Source organism: Lepisosteus platostomus, chromosome 5 (assembly GCF_059453375.1).
Source record: "Lepisosteus platostomus isolate fLepPlt1 chromosome 5, fLepPlt1.hap1, whole genome shotgun sequence".
NCBI lineage: Eukaryota > Metazoa > Chordata > Actinopteri > Semionotiformes > Lepisosteidae > Lepisosteus > Lepisosteus platostomus.
The window spans coordinates 31207646-31232467 of record NC_142615.1 but is presented as its reverse complement, the minus strand read 5'-3'; the positions used below and the strand labels follow the sequence as shown (position 1 = coordinate 31232467).

Below are 24822 nucleotides of genomic sequence, written 5' to 3'. Positions count from 1 at the left end.
AAAGCATTACTGCTTACTGGGTTTTGAGGGCGGGGGAGGTGTCTTTCGCTGGAAATCTCGCCTGCTTCTACTTTATGAGTACAACTCCCTCTCTGCCGGAGTGCTGGCTGTGACGAATTAAACCGGTTTCACAGGTGTTTTCAAAGTAGGAAGTACAGTGTTAACTGGTAGCTGGGCTCCTCAATGGAATCGCTTTAACATGCTAATGCATTGGTGTAACAGTCCGGGAGTGGCAAGCTTCCAATGTCAACTCGACTCGATTGGAAGACAATGAACGTATTTTAGCCCTAAATGAATTAATAGCAAACATGGTTTACATAAAAGACATTTTTCCAAGAAAGTTTATAATAATACGATCTATAGTTGAAATCTGAGCCTAAATATAAAGGAAAAGCATTTTCAGAGAGCAATCACGCTGTGTTTATGTAGAAAAAGCGATTAGGTTTATGAGCAATCTAATTACCTATTCGCTTAAAACGCTATATAAAATAAAGTTTATTTAGAGATGAATGATCAGTGTCGCAGTTTAAATAATTTTCGTAGGAGGGCTTGGACAGATTCCAAGTGCATTTTTGCAATTTATGTTGCATTGTCCAATGTGCTGTTGTAATACAGTTTAGAATACAGTTAGTCTAAGCTTTATCAGCTTTATTTATGGGTTGCAATTTAGAAAAAGTCAAAAAACCGCACTCAAAATGCAATTTAGAGCTTTCTGGCAAGAGGAGACACCCAAATTATAATGTATCATGCCACTGTTTGTGCATGAACAAAGTTATACTGCAATTTTCCTTAGATACGCGATTAAAAAAAATAATTTTTTTGAATCCCCGGCGGAACACACTCCATAAGAATCAGCGCTTTTATACAGTATGTCGCCTTTGAACACATATATTTAAACACGCGTTAACAATTTAAATCAAAACGCGATTCAAATCAATATAAATGTTTATTTTGTAACGTATAGGTGACTATTCATTGTTATTAAAAAGACTTAAATTCAATCATGTTGTGATATTTAGAAATATAAATTTGTTTGGTGCGAATGAGGTTTTATTTAATCTCTGACCAAGGGAAGCGTTTCATTTTTTCAAATAAATGTTTGTAAAAAAATAAAGTCATAGTTCCATGGGATTCAATCACAGACCATGTGACATGGGACTCAGGAAACTAACACGCAGCGCCACCAGATTTGATAATGCTATAAAAATGCTGTAAAATAATGTGACTAGGCACAGAACAAGTTTACAGCACAGTATAATAATAATTAATGCTGACCATGACTTTAGAAATGTAACGTTGCCATTGCAAAAATGTAAATGTAGTGGCTCTCTGAAGGCACCAGTTCTGTAGGGTTTGGGCATTTACTGAGACAATTATTAATTGTAGCATTAAATCACAAAGTTGATTCTTTTGATGGCTTTAGAATCCAACCATGCGACATAACTCAAACAACGCACACACACAGGTACCAATACACGAGGATACATTTATTAATACATAGAATATGCATATAAACCTAACAGATCTTATCGAGAGGGTTATCAGAATACAAAAGATATATATTCAGTCAGTTACAAAGTGTTAAACCTCAAGAGGACATACGTTCAGTATATCATTCATTAAGACCATTTCCTAAATGAACTTGGTTATAACTTCTACATTAGATACTCAAAACAAGTACATACTGTAACTCTTACGAATTAAATTGATATCAACTGGTTGGGATAACAATTGAATTCTCGAGCTGTAATGCATTGAAGTTGAATACTCATCCAATCTCTGGGGATTCAGATCTCCTGCGGGCACAAAGAAACAGTTGCAGGCTGTTGCTGTCCAATCCGCGCTCTCTGGCTCGGTGCCAGGCTGTGCTGTGCGGCTTACGACGGTGCGCTGCTGATGCTCACTGACCGGCTAGTTAGTGTTGGCTTTAACTAGCAAAGTTTGCGCACAGGAGAAAAGATGACTGTGGGTCCCAGCAGGTCAGGAAGAGGACCAGTTCGTTCCTGATGAAGAGCTAGTTCTGAATAGTGATTCAGCTGTCCACAGTTCCGACCTGTTCACGAGGCTTGCTGCTGGTGCTCACCTCGGGTGGATCCTCTGGTTACTCTCTGGCAACCTCCACTCTAGACTCTTAGAACAAAGGTTGTCCGTTCCGTGGTTGTCCGGGCTGAGTCTCAGGATGGTCAGGAGGAGCGCTGCGAGAATGTCCTGCCCTTGGGAGCCTTCTGCTCTTGGGCTGTCCTGCCCTGGAATTCTCCTTTGAATTCCCTTTAGGAAAGTCCACAGAATTCTCCTGAATCTCTTCTGAATCTCACTGAATCTCTCAGGCTCTCTGTGTTGCCTGTTTTTACCTGGAGGAACTTCAGCTCATTGATTGGCTGAAAGTTCTATGGGCATCAGAGTCCCACGTGGGTTACTCGGCCCTACCAGTCCCTGATTGGTTGATCAAGGTGAGATAGGAGTCACTTACTCCTGACACTTAGGAATGCAGTCCAGATGTCCAACTGGCACTCCCTAGACAGATAGGCACCAATGGATGACCATTGATCATGATAGCCAGGCTTAGCTAAGTGCATCCCCCTTTGGGAGCTGTCCTAGGAAACCTTAAATCAAAGGAAACCTTAAATCAGCCTGCATGAATAATTTCTCTGTGGCTGCACCACAGAGATGAACAGAGAGATGGGGCCTAATTTGGGAAAGCTCAGAAACACTTAATTCTGCCTTATTAATAAGCCTCGCCGCTACAGAAGCATAAATTACCTTACACTCAATTTAAACACAAGCTGTCTTTAGCCCTCTAAGCTGGTTCATACAGAAATGTAGAGATCCAGGCTCAGAACACACAGCTTCATTAGCGAATACATATGCAGGACAACTAGAGAAGACGTTTTACAGAGGATGGATTTTTAGAAACATCCCATCAGTGACATCACTGAAGTCAACTCCTAGGTACTGTAACTGTCGTGTGGATAGTTTCACAAGAATCACACAAAGGTTTAAGCATCGCTTGTTCTAGATAAAACTGCAAAAAAAAAAACAACAACCCATAATGTACTTCTTTGCGGTTCTGTTTGCCCAAATCATATATTCACAACGTGAAATTTAGAAAATAATATTACGTAACCAAAATCTGCAATATGGAAACAGAACCTGTGTAATTGTTGATAGATGATGTACTCGTAACATTTTTACAGGACGAACTACAACATTTAAAAAATGACTTGTATGTACTTGATATCTCTAATCAATCCACGGTGACATTGTTAAAAGTCCCAGCACAAAACAAAACTAAAACGCCCTGGGCATACCGTTTCGCGCTTCTTATTTGTTGCTCAAAAGTAATTTGACCGTATGAAATGCATAATATAAACCTAGAAACATATACGTGAGCAGTATTTACGCACTGTAGTATCGGTGTTAAGACATACCTCTCAAATACTGTAAATCAAGTTAAAAATATCTCAAGACCGATTTTGGTCATAATGAAACCATGTTTCGAGTTATATCTCCCTCTCTCGCACATGTTATTTTCCCTATTTAAAATGTTTACTGTAATTTAACACGTTTAAACGCAACATCGTCATTTCTAAAATGACTATTATATTTATGACATCATCTCACTACCCGCCATTAAACTCGTCTCCCAGTATGAGCAGTGGGACAGAGAGCTGGGAGAGAGTCAGCCTGTGTTCATGAGTCAGAGACGGGTTTAATCTCCACACTGACAGCAGGCAGCAGCTCAAGGTCTTTATCTGAATCCCCAGTACAGAAGACAGGATAGATCTTCTCCCCCTGAGTGAAGACCATGTCAGCGAAAGTGTAGAGATGAGCTCTGGACTCCACTGTGTAAAAGGAGACATTTCTCTGCTCAATATCCACACACACCCCCAGCTTTCTGGGCCGCAGACTGAGGGGGAGAGGGGTCTCAGGATCAGTGAGAGCAGAGAAATAAGGGTAGTAGTCCAGACACCAGTAACCCTGCTGGGGAGAGAAGCTGAACTCTCCTTTCCTCTCTGCAGACTCTCTGGTCACTCCTATTCTCCAGCTGTGATTCAATTCCACCTCCCAGTAGTGTCTCCCTGAGGTGAAGGCCTCCCTGCTTACAACACATTCCCAGTCATTGAATCTGTGAGGATTGTCAGAGAGATCCTGTTCCTCCTCTACCCATCTTACTCTCTTCCCATCCCCAGACAGGCTGAGCTCACAGTGAGCTGTATCAGGGTCCAGAGTCACAGCAGCTGGGGAATAAAACAGCAAACATCACAACAGGCTCCTGCCGATTACATTCCAGTTCAACTCCATTATGCTGTGAAATGTCTTTGTCCCCCAAACACACTGCGTGAGAAAAACAAGTAAATTACTCATTATATAATTTCCCTTCCAGAGAAAGGACATATTCTGTCATTGTTTCACTAAGTATTACACATGGAAGTGATCCCCAATATCCTCTAAATACAAACATTAAACATTTGTTTTCATAGCGATTAAACTTTATTTTTTTACACAACATTATTAATTAAGAATCTACAGCCCGACCACTCGCTTTCAAAAACTTCAAAACCCACCACAACGACCTGTATATTGTAAGAAACTGGACGACCTGTCTTTTAAAATGCTTTATTTCAAATCCCAATTCAGCAGCTCGTTCTTCTCTAAAACCATTTTCCTGATGACACAGAATAAAAAAGTGCTGAATTCAAAGACTGTATAATGGTCAGAAAAATCTAAAGTCAAAAGCAATAATTTGCTGAAATAAAGGACTTCAAACTTACTTTGAAAATGCCAAGAAATATCCAAAGTATTCAATTTAAACCAGAAATAACACATCCAGAAACCCGGAGAGAAAGACGAGAGAAACAGAGGCACTCATACTGACTTCAGACTGCTCGCGCTCAGCTGTCCGCCTCTCTGATAGGAGACACCAGCTGTCAATCAGTGAGCTCTGTCCAATGAGAGACGGGGGCGGGGCTTATACATGTTCAGACTGAATGGGGGTTTTGATCAATTCAATTCAAGAAGCTTTATTCACATGACTAATGAACACTGACTTAATACTCTCTTCATACTTAATACTTCAGTATGAACTCTTAATACTTAATATTGAGTAATACGTCCCTCTGCTTGTCTGCCTGTCAATCTAGTGAAGATCAAAGATATTCTAATCAGCTCTTATTTTTTTTACTCCTGGAGCCTAGGGAGGCTGACACAGCCACCTACATGAATTTATAAAAACACCTGAATTCATTTCTGGACTCAGAGCGCCTTTAGTTCAGTGATGAGAGAGGACGCACTCTTCTGGACACTGCAGCTCTGAAGCCGACACTACTACATCTTCCACTGATATTTCACATTTGTTCTGTGTAGAACAGGACACAGAAGAATATCATCACACTCCTCTTTCTGGAAAACAATAATCTAAAGGAGCATGTGTTCTGTCTTTTGCACACATGAAGTACAGCACTGTGTCAGTGAGTGTTCCCGGGTTAAATGTGTGTCGTTTTTACCATTTCTGTGACAAGTAGAATTGACACAGCTTTCCAAACGTCTGTTCTTCTTGATGTGAAACTGCAGAAACATGTCCTGTACAGGGTGTTTGCTCACTCTTTAAACACTGAACAGAATACATTTACGATTACTTATACCTCCTGTTGGGTTCCTGTCACTGTTACTGTTGGTCCCAGTAAACAGCAAGCCAACAATGGACAAACTGTATAACGGGCTGTGTGCTGTCCTGAATTATTTTTCTTTTTGTCTGTCATTCCTTTATCTCGTCACATTCATCAGCATAAAATACGCAGAAATACTGTTTCTTCTCCCTTCAAATTACACCTCCCCTGCATTTTACTGTGTAATTCCCAATTCAAGTGCATTTGATGTCTGCATACTGTAGTTTAAAAGCGTTTGAGGATTTTGCAAGTGACCAACAATAACATAAGACATTCTTATTTTAGTAGGAAACCAAAAACAACTGAAGGACACCAGAATAAGTTTCCACAGCTGAAAGGTTCTGTTTCTTCTCTTTTCAGCAGGAATAAACCTTTACTTGTAACTTTGCAGCCTACGCATGCTGACACAGCTACCTGCTTGAACTACTAACCAAGAATTTATTACTCTTGACCTACAAATAGTTCCTCAATTCAAACAAAATTTCCTTAACTTTTATTCTTAGACACATAGTCACCGTGTCACACTAAGAAGACACTGAAACACAGAAGCTAAATTTCCTCCTCCTGCCCTGTGAAGACAAACCCAAGTCTGAGGTAAAAACTACAATCATTGCTGACAGTAGTGATTACGATGAACTGATGTTGAAATGACTGATCTATTCTGAGTCAAACACTACACTGAGTCTCTTACTGAACCCACATCACTGCAGCCTGTCTCAGCAGAGCTCACAGCTCTCAGATGTATTCTCCAGCCCAGGAAACAGATTCCTTACTGACAGATAAACACCCCCAGCATCCCTCTCTTACCAGGACTAATAAGACACCTGATGGTCAAGAGCCTCAGACTCTGGAAGAGAAACAGGCCACAGAGTCTCTTACTGACTGGACCTGAGAGCTCTGTCAGGACACACAGATATGCCCCCTGTCCTGGGAAGAGCCCCTCATTCCCAGATAAATACCCCCTGACTGAGAGGCTACAGGCATCTGCCCCAGATCTGTCTGTAACCAGACAGGTGTAGTGACACCAAACCATGAACCTCAAATTACAGCTCTCAGTAAACACATCATGTTAAAATGTGCACATCAGAGTGATCCTCTCCTGGCTCCCAGATTTCCTGCTGTTCCTCTTTAGTAGAAGCATGAACAGTCCAGAACAGGAGAATTCCTCTCAGCTACTCCATGTCTCTCAGATACAATAATCACAAACAGAGACACCCTGGTGTACTGAACTCAGATTAACCCTTTACACCAAGTTTCCCATCTTCACCTAAATCAGTACCGGTCACCTTCCACAATGAGACACAAGTCCTTCACTCTTAAAACAAATTAAGAAGATGCCCTCTCTCCTACTATAAAAGGACACATGATTTTGCTGAGGTGTCCTTTGAAGGTGGCCTTCAGAGAAAATGCGTTTTCTACACTGTCAGTCCCTCCAGGTGTCACGATCTGGATCCCTCCTGTTAAGGGAGCTCTGACCCTTTCATATTTTAGTTGATTATGTGCACCTGCCCCCTGTGTTGTCTCATTATTTAAGCCTGGTATTCTCGCTATTCCAGGCTCAGCATTGGGAGATGGACGCCCGGAAGCCCGCTTACCAGCAGGTCCAGGAGAGACCTGACGGCATAGGCTTCATTATGACATCCTGACCATCGGAGCGCCTGGCCTCGGTATCCTGTTTTTATCTTCCTGGTTCCCTGTCCCTGTTCTGGATCCCGTTACGGATTTTAAATGTGTTTGTTTCGCCCTGGATGGATCCCCTAGTTTTGGACTTTGGACTGCGCCCCAGATTCCCCCTTTTGAACTTCCCTAAAACTGTTTGCCATTGTCACACCCCCCTGTCTGTGAACCTGCCCTGATCCTCTTCGTCTCCTCCACGATGTCCTTCTCCACTTACTTCTGGATTATACCGTCTGCCAGGGTCCTGAACTACACTTCACACACCGGCTCCTGTTACACCAGGACAGACTCTAGCCTTTAGACTGAAACACTGCATGGAGATAGAAATTCCCACCAAGAAACTTTGATTGATCTTCACAGCCCACATGTAGGATGTTACAGAAACATGAGAGTGAAATACATCTCCTTCTGTTTACAGACCATGAACAACCATCTCACATTAAAGAGACCTTCTGGTCTCAAGACCTCAATAACCCCAGACACTAGGGCTTAAAACAGCATCTCTGTCATCAAGAAGAGACAGACCTACCTGCAGCACTGCACAGCCACTGCCATTCTGAAACACAGAGATACAGACACTGTTAATCACAGTCACACACTGGAACACAGAGACACAGACACTGTTAATCACAGACACACTGGAACACAGAGAAACGGACACTGTTAATCACAAATACACACTGGAGCACAGAGACACAGACACTGTTAATCAGAGTCACACACTGGTAATAAGATGTCAGTACAGTCACTGCTGTCAGTCAGCAGAGTTTCACACAGTGTACATACGTGATTTAGGTAGAGGAACTCGCTTCACAGGATCTGCAGAGGAGAAGTAGATCTTTATTGTATTAAAGACCATTCTTGCTTCTTACCTGTTATTATAGCAGAGTTTATACTACAGTCTGAAGTCAGTACATTTCAGGATCCCCAGTCTCCACTGCAGTGTGAATCAGAGTGTCAGTGAGTGTGAGCATCAGTGGCTGTAAGACTGGAGTCTCACTCAATAAGACTGAGCAGCACAAGGCAATAAGACACACAGACACATCACAGGACACCCTGGAGTCCGGTGCTTGAGCCACTGAGAGAGATAAGAAAGAAACACAGTCTGTCCACAACAGCGAGCAGTAATTTCATAAAGAACCAGCGGTGATACTGAGAACTGATCATTGCTCAGCCATCATTGTCCTGTACCCACAGTGACCAGTATCACTGACTGAGTGACCTGTACCCACAGTGACCAGTATCACTGACTGAGTGACCTGTACCCACAGTGACCAGTATCACTGACGAAGTGACCTGTACCCACAGTGACCAGTATCACTGACTGAGTGACCTGTACCCACAGTGACCAGTAACACTGACTGAGTGCAGGACACATTGCTGTATTAAAGTGCATTTTCTTACAAAAATGACGCCCACTGGATTTTCTGTCTGTGTCCATCTGAATGTTTCTTATACAGTGTGTCTCTGATCCACACACAGTGACTGTCTGCAAGCTTGACTTTCTGAATTCGGACGTGTATCAGAGTGTGAGTCAGAGTGTGTGTCAGAGTGTGTATCAGTTTATGTATCACTGTTCCTGCTGTGTGTTTGAGCTCCAGGTATATTTCAGGGGGGAGCTGTTGTGAAAACAGACTCACAGTGTAAAAGCTCTGCTCTGGACCCGGGCTCTGGAGTCAGCAGACTGTAGACTTCAGTCACTGGGGAGACACACAGAGAAAGGGCTACAGTAACAGAGTAACAGGAATAACAGAGCTGTTCTACTGTACTGGGACTGTAGTTCCTATTGTAGCAGGACTGATCTACTGTACTGAAACTGTGGCTCCTATTGTAACAGACTGTTCTACTGTACTGGGGCTGTAGATCCTATTGTAACAGGACTGAATCTACTGTACTGAAACTGTAGCTACTATTGTAACAGACTGGTCTACTATACTAAGCCTGTAGCTCCTATTAAAATGTTCTTGTTAAGCTATATACAGCACAATATAACAATACTGTTACTGTCATAAAGATTTGTGAGACTAGAGCTTTTAAGATGTTTCACCTTGAAACTGACTGATAAGCTGCTCTGATAAATGCAGTCACTGCACAAAAAATCTATAAACAATATAAGAGAAAAAAAGGAAATTTATAAGCTATTCAGAAAGACATCAGTGTGTTTCTCCACCAACCTGTCATGGAAATCTTTATTGATTCCTTATTGCAGAGATCCTCCAGTCGCTCTTACAGTCCAGAGACAGCTCTCCTCACTGCCTCAGGGGAGAAGTGTGGACTGACAGGGATGCTGGGTGAGTCTCCAGCTCCAGGAGGGACACAGACAGATTGGAAATTCTGCAGTAGGGGAGAGAAAGAGGAGTTTCCAGTCAAACACAACACACATTCCTGGGGAGAAGCCAGAAGCAGCTCTGTGTGAGAGACACCCTTCTGTACTGCAGAGTCACAGAGCAGTGATGTTACCTGGAGGAAATGGATGTGATCCTCTGTGTGTGAGAGCTGGTTCAGCTCAGCATCTCTCTTCTTCAGCTCAGTGATCTCCTTATCCAGTCGCTCTAGAAGTCCTTCAGCCTGACTCACTGCAGCCCTCTCTTGAGCTCTGATCAGCTCTGTGACCTCAGATCGTTTTCTCTCAATGGAGTGGATCAGTTCAGTAAAGATCCTGTCAGTGTCCTGTACTGCTGTGTGTGCAGAGCTCTGAGGGAGGAGACACACACTGGATTATTACACAGGAAAACTCTCAAACTACATTATGTTTTATGCTTTGTTTCCAAAGGGTACGGTCCAATGTCTAGCTGGGGCAATGTGTGTCAGTGTGTCCACTCCTCTGGTCAATACTCACTCTGAGTGACTTCACAGCCTGTCTCAGCTTCTGCAGCTCCTTCTCTCTCTCCTGGAGTCTTTGCTGGGTTTGTGTCTGTGTCGCCCCCAGCTGCTTCTGTGGAGAAACAGACACTCAGGACATTTCTGCTGTAAGAGAATCACATCACAGAGACACTCCTTAGAGTCACCCTGGAAAATTCACACTCTGTATCCCTGATGTCTTATCCACATGAGATGTGTTTCCTGGTCCTGTCTGACACGCTCCTGTTTCTTGTCTAATCTACACCGGCAGCATGTGCAGCGCAGCAGAGCATGAGTCTCCACCTCCTGCTCAAGTTTTACACCTCACACCTGGGTCTGCACATCTGTATGTGAAGTGAAATGTTAAAATGAGATAATTGTGATTCTAATTATATATAAAACATAATCTAGAGATTTCAGATTTCATTCATCTCAATATGACCGGTCTTGGCATCTCCAAACAGAGGATTTCAGCACTACTGATGAGCCCGGTTGCTACTAGTTTCTCCTGCAGTCAGTGGAGACCCTGTGGCTGACGTGCTTGACTGCTGGATGAGGTTCTGGACCAGTAAGACCATGTGTCCGACCACATCTCACATCCTGTCTGCTTCTGGGAAAATTCAGATCATTTCAGAGGAGAAAAGGGAACATGTTCTGTGTCAGACCTGACTCCAGCTGAGCCCAGCGTGAGTCTTGTATTTAATAGCGCATGTGAAGGTATTATACCACAGTTTACAACTGGTTTTTGTGTCTGAGATAAACCACCTGCCTATTAGATCCCCTTCCCAGCACTTTATTTCAATCCTGTTTCTCTGCTTTCTACCCCATAGTCCTCAATATGATAAATGAATCCTTGAGCACTGATATCGTACCAGTGGCCTTCACAACTGCTGCTTTTAACCCTGTGTGAGAAAAAGAATCATGGCTCTGGACAACCTGAACAACTTTCACCCTCTATCCAACTTTCATACCCTTTAATTACCTTTTCAAGCAAAATGTTTAGAATGTGCTGTTAGATTTCAGATAATAATCCTTTTGAACTCCAATCTGGTTTCAGACAACTTCACAGCACAGAAAGTGCCCTGACTTCACAGCACAGAAAGTGCCCTTGTCAAAGTCACTAACGATCTTCTAATGGCTCCTGATTCTTGTTCTCTTTCTGTCCTCATTCTTACTGAACTCAGTGCTGCTTTCAACACTGTCAGCCATAACATCACACTTTCTTGTCTTGAGACTGTGTTTGGAGTTTCTGACACTGCTCTTCAATGGTTCCAGTCTTACCTCACTGATCACTTTCACTTTGTCTCTCTCTGATTTTAGCTCTGAAATTGGACCTGTTAAGGAGTCACAGTCAAAATTGAAGAACTTGGGGGTGATATCTAATCCAGGCTTGACATGTCCAACAGATTGCCTAAACATCATTCTTCTACCTCAGAAATACCACCAGGCTGCATCCTACAGCCTCCAGAATTTGGCAGCCAGAATTCTGACCACGTCTAATGCAAGTGATCACATTACTCCTGTCCTGGAGTCCCTGCACTGACTTCCTATCAGGTTTCATGTTGATTTCAAAGTCCTCATGCTCCCCTAAAAGCCTCTCCATGGTTTGATACTTCTGTACCTGTCAGAGTTACTATCATCCTACTCCCCATCTCACAACCTTCACTTTTCTAATTTTGGTCTCCTGTCTGTCCCCCAAGCCAGCACTCTGGGTGACAGGGCTGCTCTGCTGCAGCCCAGAGCTCTGGAATTCTATCCCTATGGATATCATAGAGTCACATTCCCTGAGCTCTTTCAAATCCAGACTCACAATCTTCTATTCATTAAGAGCTTTAATTTAACTGGGTCTGTTTCTGCCCCTTTGCTTTTCTGCTGTTTTATCAAACCCCTTTCTACCTTCGGTGTTCTGTAAAGTGTTTTGAGAAGCCATTTTAAAGATACCATACCTCCTTTCTCTGTGCATTTGTTGTGCTGTAAATTGCTTTGCCACTTTTAAAGATACTATATAAAATAAAGTTTATTATTAATAATAATACTATTGAGGTGAAATTAAAGCATGACTTCATTAATGAGGGTGCAGTCTGTACTAGAGGTGTTGAGTTTGCTGTGCAGTTGTACAGGTTCAGTGGTGCTACATGAGGACAGTAAAGAGGGAAACAGTGAAGTTGAGGAGGAGGAGATAATGAACAACAGACAGAAGAACAAGAGACACTTCAGAGACACAACAGTGTGGATCACAGCTGAGTACATGAGCAGGACTCAGCAGTGGAGAGATACAGCATTATGGATACAGTAAATACAGTCAGGAGATCAGTTAGAGCCCCAAATATCCTAAATATCCATTTTACATCTTGTGCTAGACACTCAATACAGACTGAAATTCCTCACCTGTTTCTCTGTCCTTCCTGCTGCAGCTGAGACAGTATCATGGCTTCTGTGTTCATCCATTACACAAAGATAACAAACACACTTCTGGTCAGTACGGCAATAGAACTCCAGCAGTTTTTCATGAGTGGAGCAGATCTTCTCCTGCAGTTGTCCTGTGGCATCAACCAGCTTGTGTTTCTTCAATGGAGCAGCTTCATAGTGAGGCTGGAGGTGAGGCTGACAGTAAGAGGCCAAACACACCAGACAGGATTTCACAGCTCCCCTCTGTTTCCCAGTGCAGACATCACACAGCACATCTCCAGGGCCAGCAGGACTGTGAGCAGGAGGAGGTCCACTGAGCCCTGTCTCCTTCAGTTTCTCCACCACTTCAGCCAGGATGGTGTTTCTGTGAAGATCAGGCCTTGGAGTGAAGGTCTGTCTGCACTGGGGGCAGCTGTAGTTCCCAGTCTGATCTTCCTGATCTCAGCAGTTATTAATACAGCCCATACAGTAACTGTGTCCACAGAGCAGAGCCACTGGATCCTTCAGCAAATCCAGACACACTGAGCAGCTGAACTGGTCCTGAGAAAATGGAAAAGTACCTTCTGCCATTTTTCTGACAAGTAAAAACTGCACAGAGAGGAGCAGTAGAGACAGAGCTGCAGTGAGGCTGTTTCTAGTGAAACGAAACTGATCTCTGAGTTTCACTTCCTGGATCTGCACAGAGCTCCAGGGGTGTGAGTGTTAGGGGGTGTGATTGTTAGGGGTGTGATTAAGGATTTTAGAGGCAGTGGTTTAGAAACAGCTGTGATTTCTTTGGTGGTTGTTGTTTCAAAGAAGGTGTGTTGCTGTGGGGGATGTGAATCACTGTGTCATTTTGTGTCAGCCTGACAGAGGGAAGTTTTTTTAATAAACCTGGATGTTAGTAACTGCTCGTGTGAAGTCAATCCAGTGGTTTGTGTTCCCAATAATCAAGACAATAAAATACTAACTCACTCACACACCATGAGAAGATCAGAGCATGATGGTGACAGACAAGAGGAGGCCAGCTGGCCCATCCAGCTATTTAATCATTGGGAGTTATTTGGCTCCAGGATCTCCTCTAGCTGTGTTTTGGCAGAGGGGTGTCACAGCTCCACATGGTGCAGACGATTTCACTGTCCTGGTGTGAGCTCTTACTGCGAACAGTCCAGCCTGTTGTGTCTCTCTCTCCAGGCCAGTGAGCCCAGCCTGCTGCCTGGCTCTGCCCTGCAGCGTGTGGGCCAGCAGGGTACGTCCGGGGCTTCCTGCTTCACCTGCGCAGTGACCCCCTGTGTGAGCTGCACAGACCTGCAGAGCGCTGCAGAGAATCACAAGCTCATCTCTACACAATTAAAGAGCTCAGGAGTTTTAGAAATGCAGCAGGTGTTTCTTTGAAATGAGCAAACAGAAAAAAGCAAATCATGACCAGACATAGTGCAGAGGAGGAATGCAGGACCACCTGTTAAAGCTTAGGTATACAAAAAATCACAGAAAGCTGTGTTATAAAAGAACATTATGAACACTGTTCGGTGTTTATTGAAATGAGATAAACATATTTGAATTGTATTTTAATGGAAACGTATAGAATGTAAAAGTATTTTAGATGTTGTGTGGTTGTTAGCATTGAACTGTGTTGGATGCACAGAACCAGAAGCAGTAAGCAAACATACAGTATCTGATCCTGATCCATGGAGCCAGCATCTCAAGATGTTCATATTCAGAGGTAGATTGTTTAAACAACAAACTAGCTGTGGATACTGATGTCCCAGAGAGGTGGAAAGGCTGTTGCCTTAAGCCAGCTCTTTAAAATTTATCCTCAGTGAGTAACTGCTGCCATCTCATAGTGAGTTTCTTTTTTTATAATCTTTTCACATGTGATGTCATTAAGAACAATAAGCTCCCGCTTTGTTTAACGAGTGTTTCAAAATAAAACTAACTTTTATGGAAACTCTGCTTTAGGATAATTAATAGGCGTGAAGTTAAAAGCAATTATTTATGTTGCTTGATTAATTTTAAAAACTAAGATATGGAAAAGAGCTCAGACTAAAGCTCTGAGTGTCCCTGTCCTGCTCACTGTACTGTCTCTGGAACAGAGCTCAGACCACAGCTCTGAGTGTCCCTGTCCTGCTCACTGTACTGTCTCTGGAAAAGAGCTCAGACCAAAGCTCTGAGTGTCCCTGTCCTGCTCACTGCACTGTCTCTTGAAAAGAGCTCAGACCACAGCTCTGAGTGTCCCTGTCCTGCTCACTGTACTGTCTCTTGAAAAGAGCTCAGACCACAGCTCTGAGTGTCCCTGTCCACTGTCCTGTCAGTGTGATGGCGGGTGAACAGAAAGTTTGAGGGGCTGCTGTTTTGATTGTACTGAGCTGTGTTTGCAGATCTTGTTAGCACAGGGTCAGGAGCTGTCAGAAGAGTCACATGAGGTCCATAGTAACATAAAGGGCATCAATGGCACAGATTAACTTCAGGCAACTGAAGATTAAACACAACTTTCATATAACTGAAATGATCAACAACTTTCTGACCAAAATGAATAAAAAACAATTAAAGAGACAGTAAAAGAAAACAAGTTTCAAACTCTGTTCACACCTGCTCTCCTGCTCTTGTTCACTGCTCAGACACAGACTCAGCTCAGTGGGAATGTTGCTATGCAGGCTGGGTGAGTTTGTGCTGAAAGAACAGGTCTGTGCAGGTAAAGTGAAAGAAGGAAGAGAACTGTGTGCCTGTAGCAGTGAACAGCAGTTACAGTATGTGTCCTGTTAAAACATAACCAGCCCCTGTATGTTCAGGCAAGGCGCAAGGCAGGTGGACATTTGCTGTGATTATAACGAGGTGCGTACCAGCCCTCAAAATTTGTGGGATTCCATCCCTGCACTTTAACTGTTTCTCCATAAGGCTGCGTTAAGTTACCTCCCTTTACATTGGCATACATGTTCAGAGTAGTTCTATGTGTCCAATCTAGTCTGCCTAGATGGTCGTTCATATTAAAAGGAATGACCCCCAAGGGCAGCCCTCCTTGTAACGTGTAACGTGGTATGGCAATACATACCCAGCACGAGGTCTGATTATTCCTTACTGACAGAAATAGCTTTTCTCCCTGATCCCTATGTTTTTCTGGGTCCCCCATTGGACCCGCTTCTCTTACATCAAACAGCAAAATGGCAGAATACAAAAGTTGTAGCTGGTCAAATCTGCTTCTCTTGGAGAAGCTCGCTTACAGTGAGTGACGTGGATCCAGCAGTCTTTCCCCTCCAGCCTGACAGCCGATCCAGTTGTCAGTAGCACTTGGAACGGTCCTTCCCAACGGGGCTGCATGGTGCTTGAAGGAAACCTCTTGACCCAAACCCACTCGCCACAGAGCAGATCATGTCCTCCTTCTGGTTGTGTCCCCAGGCCTCCAGCACCCGGTCTCTGACAAGAGCTGTACTTACTGCCACAGACAATCAGTAATTCAACTCAAAGTTACTTTGGTTAAGTCTGGGCTGCCCAGCAGCCTCATGGGCTGCCCTGTGTCCTGACAGCGCTAGAGCCCATCGTCTCACAGGCCCGAGGAGCCTCCTGTAATTCTTGCAGCCATTTGCCAGCATGCACCATCCTGACGTAGGCCTCACCTTCTCTGTCCTGTTCTCCAGGCCTTAAGGCTGCCTTTCTTCGGCTAGGGCATTCCCCTTAGCCACCAGTGAATCACTTTTACAATGTCCCTTACAGTTATCTATCAGCTGACAACTGTATTTACTGCACAGGACCTCCCACTGGTCATGTTAATGGTCTGTCTTTGATGGTGTTGAGGTGCTGTATCCCCTGTGTGTTTAGGAAAGGAGAAGGAGGAGAGCTCAGTGGCTCACAGGACACTTCCAGGAGAGAAGCTGTGCAGGATGTTGCTCTGAGTTTTGCTGGCTGTTTTTCTGTTCACCAATAAATAAACCAAATAAATACAGCATCACATACATGATATAAAAAGCAGTCCACCATACGTTGACATTTTTTCCTACCATAATTAACTACCTCTGTTAATATTTTTTAAATAGTTCATTACCTGTGCATGTGGTCTGTTTTTCTCAGGTAATTGCACTGACCAAAATGTCTGAGAGGAGCTTAGAAACACCTTCTGTACAGTATCTCAAACACTGGCTTTAGGGCCTTGATAAAAGGTCAGTTTACAAGGGTCCGCAAACAATATTGTGACAGAATCTCGCTCATTTTAATTTGTGTTGGCAAACTAGCTTTATCATGTACCTGCCTCTGCATGCGTTTTTCACAATATAATATACTATATATATAGAAATATAAAGATTTTTAATTCAGTGTCAGTAGCAGGATGAACTTAGGACTCAGCAGCTTTCAGGTTGCAGAGTTGGTGCAAGATGTTAGTGAAAACAGGTATTTCAAGAAGGAGAAGATTCCGGGTAATTATATATCTAACAGGATAGGGAAAGCACAGAACATACTGTAGGTACAGTTACATTGTTCATTTTAGTATGCAAAGCCATTTAGCAAAGAGGGGATGAGAAGAGTGACAAACTAGTATACTTTAGATTTTTTTTTTCTGAACCAGGGAAAATCTGATCATGTTTCTCTATAACAATAATAAAACACTTTATTTTATATAGCACATATCCAAGCATCTCAAAGCAATAGAGTGGGTATAAAAACAGTTATAAGGACCACAGATTACAAAGTAAATACATATAAGAAAGACAAGCAGTTCGAAGTGCTGCCAAATTTAGAAAATGAAATAGATACAGACACTAAATAACCTGAAAAGAAAGGTTTTGAAGTTAGATTTAAATGCACTCAGAGTAGGTGCCTCTGATATCACTTGGGATATGAATCCAGAGCTCTGGGGTGCAGCTAGAGAAGGTCCTGTCACCCACAGAAAGTAGATGCTCTTGAGGACAGCTAGAAGACCAGAGTCAGACAGACAGAGGTTGCAAGGTGGGGAGCAGACAGGTAATAAACCAGATAGGGACTGAATGTGGATGAGGATTTTGAAGTTGACTCGAAAACTGATAGGAAGCCAGTGCCACGACTTGAAGGCAGGTGTAATGCAACCCCATCAGGATTCTGGCTGTCAAATTCTGAAAATATTGGAGATTGCTCAGTGTGGATTTAATTACCCAGTGAACAGGGTGTGCAGTCATTAATTCTAGAAAAAAGCTTTTCTTATTTCACCAGTACCCTTTAAAAGAAACTAAATCAGTGTTAGTAACAGCGTGTTTTTACAATAACAACAACGACAACAAAAAAAAAAACAACGTATGCAAAATAATGGCATACCGGTAATTAGAAATAAATATCAGGTACTGTATACAGATCTTCAAGGTATGGTCAGAATAGGAGATGCCAGATCGCAGACACTGAAAGAGGAGGCTAGAAAGATTGAAAAAGAAGCAAGGGAGGATGTATGGACAAAAGATCTACTAGTGGTAGAAGAAAGTTAAGAAAGTAAGAGAAACTTGAACAGTGAGAAAAACACATAGAAGCTGGAATGTGGACCTGAAACATCCTGTAGTAAGTGTAAAGGTGAAATGAGGAAAGAAGAGAAGCTGGGATAGGGATGAAAATTACAATGGCGTTTTCAGTTTTTCAAAGTTTTTCTAAAAAGCTAGAATAACTGACTGACTTAAAAAAGTGTTATCTGCAGGCCACAAGAAATGGTAGTACGATTAGACAAAGATTGTCTGGCACCATCAGAACATGTAGTAGAAGAAAAGGCACAGGCTAAAAGTAAGTTTTAATGGAGCATGTTAAGTCTAGAGATGTAGGTAGGAAAAAGATCATTTTGGGAAAGTTGAGGAATACACAGACGACACGAACACTTCTAAGAGGCTTTTGACAAATAGATATGAGATGTTGTGGGCTGCAGAGGAAGATGAAGTGAACAGACTCACTGAATATCCACTGTTGAATGTTTAAGTAGATACTGAAATGAGGATTATATTTTAGATTTTGTGTAGTTGCTACCATTGAACTGTGTGTTGGATGCACATAAATTGAAGGAATGGGCAAACATAGCAGATGCTGATCCACGGAGCCAGCATCTGAAGATATTTGTTTAAATACAGACTAGTTATGGATACTGATGTCCCAGAGAGGTGGAAAGGCTGTTTCCTTAAACCAGCACTATAAAATAATTTATCCTCAGCTCACATGCATCTCAAAGTGGGTTTCTAACACTGTGTATGCAATAGTGTCTTTAGTTCCATGCATTTTCTAATCTCTTTACAGAGTAGCTGGAGTCTTTCCCAGCAAGAAGCAGATGCAAGGCAGAATACGTCATGGACATAGTGTCAGTCCATCACAGGGCATACAAACATACACAAACACACACACTCACACAAGTGTCAGTATTCCCATAAGCCAATTAACCTAACAGTATGTTTTGGACTGCAAGAGGAAATTAGATTACCTGGAGAAAACCCACATGAACCCAGAGAGAACATGCAAACTCCAGACATACAATACCTCAGGAATTGAACCTAGGGCCTCAGCAATGCTAACCACTGCGTCACCATTAGAAATGGATGGATATCTTTCTAGTTCAATGATTTCCATGGAGCCACGGAGACATCTGGTGCTCCTGTTGTATTTATGAAAAAACATACAGAAAGCATGCAAACCACTGTGCCATCCTATTCCTTAGATAATACATTTAATTTTTCTAAACAGGTAAGACTATTATTAATTGTTGATTGTTAGAAAATATTTTAAATTATATCATACCCTAATTTTTTGTTAATTTCACATTAATTTCACATTTTACATATTGTCTCATAGTCTGATTTAACATACCTTTGAACAATGGTTTGGAAATTAATATTTTTACAAGATGCAGGAAAAGTGCGACAATTTATTAGTGCTAATTTTAACATTATTGATTACTAATAGTTTATATTCACACCTGACTTTCTTATTTAGATGTATTTAAAATCATTAACTAAGTGTGACATAACATTCAGAAATCGAGAATAGTTTTGTGGCATTTGTATAGATGGTACTTCGCTAAAATTAATAAAATTAAAAATGATTAAAATCTATAATCTTTCCACGTGTGATGGCATTAGGAACTACAATACGCTCCTCCTTTGTTTAACGATGGTATGAAAAAGAAATCTAAATGATGAGAAAGCTATGCTTAAAGTTAATTAAGGGACTTAGAAGACAAAGATAATTTACTATACGTTGCAGTGGGCGGGATTCTATTCTCACAGCCTCTGATTGGGGAAAAACAGACCAGCCGATCTGTCCGACACAACAGGAAGAGAGGAGAATGTGATTTTTTTTCTGTATGAAAGTGTTTCGTTTATGAAATTTCTAGTATTTTAAACATTTAATTAAAAAGTAAAAATCTTACAGCGTACACAGACATTCTAAACTGATCACGAGGAAGAAAAATCACCCATTTGTAGCGCATAAAAAGTGGTTTTTAACTATCTAAACCATTTTTTTACAGCTTTTAAAGTCATGCAATGTTTACGTTAGGCAGGGACACCTCATTGTATCTTATTTATTTTATTTAAAAAAATAATTTGCACATCATGTTAACAAGCTGTTCTCCGATTACTAGCAATTGTAAATAATAACCCTTCCCCCCTCATTTATCTTAAAGATTTCCGTGAAGAAATCCTTAAACACAAAACAATCACGTATAATTCGCCGGAATTCAGTACAGTCGCCGGAACCAATTTTTCCAGAAACAACCTCCCAGACCAAATCAGGTACTTTGACTGAGGTCTCCTTCAGCCCAGGCAGCTGGTTCCCTGTTGATGCTGAAAGACTGGGTTCAATCCCTGGTGGTTTACTATATAGTAGTTTTTTATTATTATTCCAAGTTTAATTGTTGGCTGATGACATTTGGAGTAAGACAAAATATAGATTTTCTCAATTCAGGTGTAAACTTGAAAGAGACACATCATGTTCACAATTAGCTATAATAGTGGACTATTTTTATGCATTCGGCTCTGATCGCGCTTTGAACCGCCTGGGTGCAGCTTGCTACATTACAGTGCTCATTACCACTACAAGGAGGACAGAAGTTTTTTTTAAAAAAGAAACGAATGTGAAAATGTTTCCAAAACGTCCACTTGTGATACTTTAGCTGCTTAGTTATACAATTCCATATTAATATTGTAGTGCTCTCAGGTTCACGTGGGTATTCGCCCTCGCTGCTGCCGCCTCAGGTAAGCCCCCCACCTTCGGGGACTCGAGAAACTCTTCATGTATTTTCTGTTTTTCCTCAAATAAGAATAAACTACTTATGAAATTATTTTGAAAGGAGGAAAGATGTTCTGTGCTCAATAACTTTTATCACCACAGCACGCATTATGCTACATTTTTTATACATCTGTAAAAGCATTATAAAGTCTCTCAAAAACATAAAAAGTTAACATTCTACTGTACTTTAAAGAAAATAAAAAATAAGAAACAATAACGTGTCCCTGCCTAAAATATTGTATGACTATAGAAAACAGGTTTAGATAAACAACTTATTATGCACGAAAAGAGGGTGATTTTCATTCATCGTGATCAGCTTAGAATCTGCGTGAAAGCTATGAAAATGAAAGCTACAGTACAGTCAGACAGATTTTAAACTCTTTAAGCAAAATTAACTTTGTCAAAATTAGCTAATTTGCAAGCGGTACATGATTTCTCAAAATATACCTTTTTTCTCTCGTGCAAACTCAACAAAGGTTTATTTTTTTATAATTTCAAAACTTGGACTCATACATAGTATAATCAAAACCCCCAGCTGGGTCTCATCTCCAGCTGTTCCACACGCCAATCCCATGAAGTCAGATACACAGATATACCGAAACATTCGCGCACACGGCAATGAATGGCAGTGTGATTGTATGTAAGTTATATATACAGTATATAAGTGTAATACAGCATGATACTGTATGGTTTTAAAGCCACTACAGTAAAGTATGTGTGACATATTTTTCATAACCAAAATTTGAAGTTAATTGCTGATTTCTCATTGCTGAAATTTGAATTAATACAAAATATAGACAATGTAAAAATTACAGCCAAAGGGATCACTCTGACCAGGATCTGAACTACTTTGCCCAGAAGGAAGACTAGTAGTCTTAACTGCTATGCTAAACTGCCACTAGTGTGTAAGGTTCTACATTACTGTCTATCAGCTTTTCTATGTCCATTACCACTCTAAGGACAATAAAAAAATACAATTTTTTTTCCAAAATATCCATAAATTATATTTTTATCTTCCAATTTTTTTAAAGGGGAAATTTCAAACTAATGTAACTTTAGGGTTCGTGCGATGGAGGTTAAACACTCTGCAGGTATGGATGGGAACTGGATGGAGACAGATATATACAGTATATATTTTTGTAGTTTATTATCGAACAGCCACCTGTACTACTCCACATCCTCTCCTACTCCGGTCACGTTCTCCCCGTAAACCTCTCCAGCACCTGAACCAGAGAACTGCACACAGCTCGCAAACATCTCAAACTGCTCAGCTGAACAAAACCACAACAGGACCTCATTTCAAACTAATAAGGTAAGATAGGATCACTTTACTGGCCATATACAATTTCTTGCATTAGGAATTTGTCTTTTCACAGACCCCAGCTTGATCTCCATGAGACACACAGACAGGGAGAGAAGCTGGGCGTCAGAGCACAGGGTCAGCCATTTATACAGCGCCCCTGGAGCAGTTGGGGTTAAGGGCCTTGCTCAGGGGCCCATCAAAGTAGGATTTCTCTGCCAGCCACAGAATTTGAACTGGCAACATTCCAGCCACAGGCACAGACCCTGAGACACAGAGCCACCGCTCCGCCTCTGTGGAATAATATTCCCTATAGTGTGGTATTAAATCAGCATTGCACCTTTTTTTACAACAATAACAGCAAGTGTTTTTATTATGTATCCTTCAAAAATAATAAAAAATATACCTTTTTATAAAGTATATACATTTTATACAGTTAGAACAAGCACATCAACACTTTTCCAAAATAAACACCGCAAGTTACATAGTTAAAGACTTTGATGCATAAATATTTATGAAGATGACATAATACTGTGTATAATTTGTATTTTTTATATTTAGCTACTTCTAACATCTACTGCATGAACAGGAGGTATAGATAGATAGATAGATAGATAGATAGATAGATAGATAGATAGATAGATAGATAGATAGATAGATACTTAATTGATCCCGTGAGGGAAATTGCAGTGCAACAGCAGCTTTTCACAGACAACACTGCCACAGTGGAACGGATGCTACAATAATAATAGTACGATACATACAATACAATCAGTACAGTGAGGGGTGCACTAAAAGAGTTACTCACAGTCCGGACACACAAAGAACAAACTAGTACAGAACAGTACGCAGAAAAATCGTAAAACACATATGAATATAAATATAAATATAAATATAAATATAAATGTATTGCACGGGTCCCTGGCATATATTGCACAAAAAACGGTTGTAAACAGGGAAAAGAAAAAGAACAGATGTAGCAGTAGATGTGTTCAGTCCAGAAACAGGTGACTGTTAATGTTGCCTCTGCCCAGACACACAGTGGGTGAGTTGTACAGTCTTACGGCAGAAGGCAAGAATGACCTCATGTGGCGCTCCCTGTCGCACCGGGGATGAATCATTCTACTGCTGAACGTGCTCTTCATTTCTACAAGCCTGTCATAGAGGGGATAGGAGAATTTGTCTATGATGGCCTCTAGTTTGGACACCATTCTCCTCTCAGCCACTATCTCCAGGGGGTCCAGGTCAGACACAATGACGGAACTTGCTCTCCTGATGAGCATGTTCACCCTTTTAGAATCCACTGCTCTAATCCCAGGGCCCCAGCATACCACTGCATAGAAAATGGTGCTCGCTACCACCGACTGATAGAACATATGTAGCATCTTACTACACACATTGAAGGACTTCCTCAAGAAGTAAAGTCGGCTCTGACCCTTCTTGTAGACGGCCTCAACATTCTTAGACCATTCCAGTCTATCATCGATGTGCACTCCCAGGTACTTGTACGAGTCCACCATCTCCATGCCACTCCCATGGATGTAGACAGGAGTAGGTTTGACCCTTTTCCTCCTGAAATCTACCACCAGTTCCTTTGTCTTTGTTACATTCAGTTCCAACTGGTTCTACCCACACCACTCCACAAAGCTGCTGACCCGTCCTCTGTACTCCTCCTCCTGCTCACCCTTGATACATCCCACAATTGCAAAATCATCTGAGAACTTCTGCAGGTGGCATGACTTTGAGTTATACTTAAAGTCTGAAGTATAGAAGGTGAAGAGGAATGGAGAAAGAACCGTCCCCTGAGGAGCCCCTGTGTTACTCACTACCTGTTCAGACACACAGTTCTGAAGTCTCACAGACTGTGGTCTGCCTGTCAGGTAGTCAGTGATCCACGAGGTCATGAAGGAAACAACTTGCATCTCCTCCAGCTTCCTCCTTAGAAGTAAGGGCTGGATGGTATTGAAGGCACTGGAGAAGTAAAAAAACATGATCCTTACAGTGTTGCCAGCCCTGTCCATGTGTGAGTAGGCCCTTTGCAGCATGTAGATGATCGCATCCTCCACACCAACACTGGGCTGGTAGGCGAACTGTAGGGTGTCCAGTGATGAGCTAACCAGGGGTCTCAGGTGGGATAAGACCAGCCTCTCCAGTGTCTTCATGACATGAGAAGTCAGTGCAACTGGTCTGTAGTCATTGAGAACAGGCGCCCTTTCTTTGGTACCGGGACCAGGCATGATGTCTTCCAGAGCACAGGGACTCTCTCCAAGTGCAGGCTCAGGTTGCACAGTCGCTGGAGCACTCCGCTGAGCTGATCAGCACAGGCCCTCAGAACTCTGGGACAGATGTCGTCTGGTCCTGTGGCCTTACCCTGGTGCAGCCTCTTCAGCTCCTTCTTTACCTGGTCAGCTGTAATGGTCAGCCTGGCTTGGGGGATGGTGCTCATAGCACTGTCAGTGCTTCAGGTGTTAATGGTGGAGGTGTTGGGGAATGGCAGCTGTGGGGGATGGGGGGGTGAGTAGCTGTTGGGGGTCTTAGCTGTAGGCGGCCATGATTGTGAGGGGATGGAGGAGGTGTTGGGCAGTCGCAGGTGTGAAGGGTTAGGGAGCGTGTGGCTGTGGGGGGATGGGTGTTGGCCATCTCCAAGTTCCCCTCCATTGCACCCCTAGCCTGTTTGAAGCCAGTGATCTCTCTCATGCTGCTCCATACATCTCTCACCCTATTCCTTTGCAGCTT

General features: G+C 42.2%; 1 protein-coding gene across 1 annotated transcript; it reads right to left on the bottom strand.

Annotated features, from left to right (window-relative positions):
• Window positions 1–1466: 1466 nt before the first annotated feature.
• On the bottom strand, window positions 1467–9655 carry LOC148665531 (E3 ubiquitin-protein ligase TRIM39-like). The gene is made up of 5 exons (XM_088632384.1): window positions 9518–9655; window positions 8984–9043; window positions 8130–8162; window positions 7873–7899; window positions 1467–4238 (listed from the first exon to the last, which is right to left on the bottom strand). The coding sequence occupies exons 1-5, from the start codon at window positions 9522–9524 to the stop codon at window positions 3691–3693; spliced, it is 675 nt and encodes a 224-aa protein (XP_088488510.1). The 5' UTR covers window positions 9525–9655; the 3' UTR covers window positions 1467–3690.
• Between the last annotated feature and the right edge of the window lie 15167 nt (window positions 9656–24822).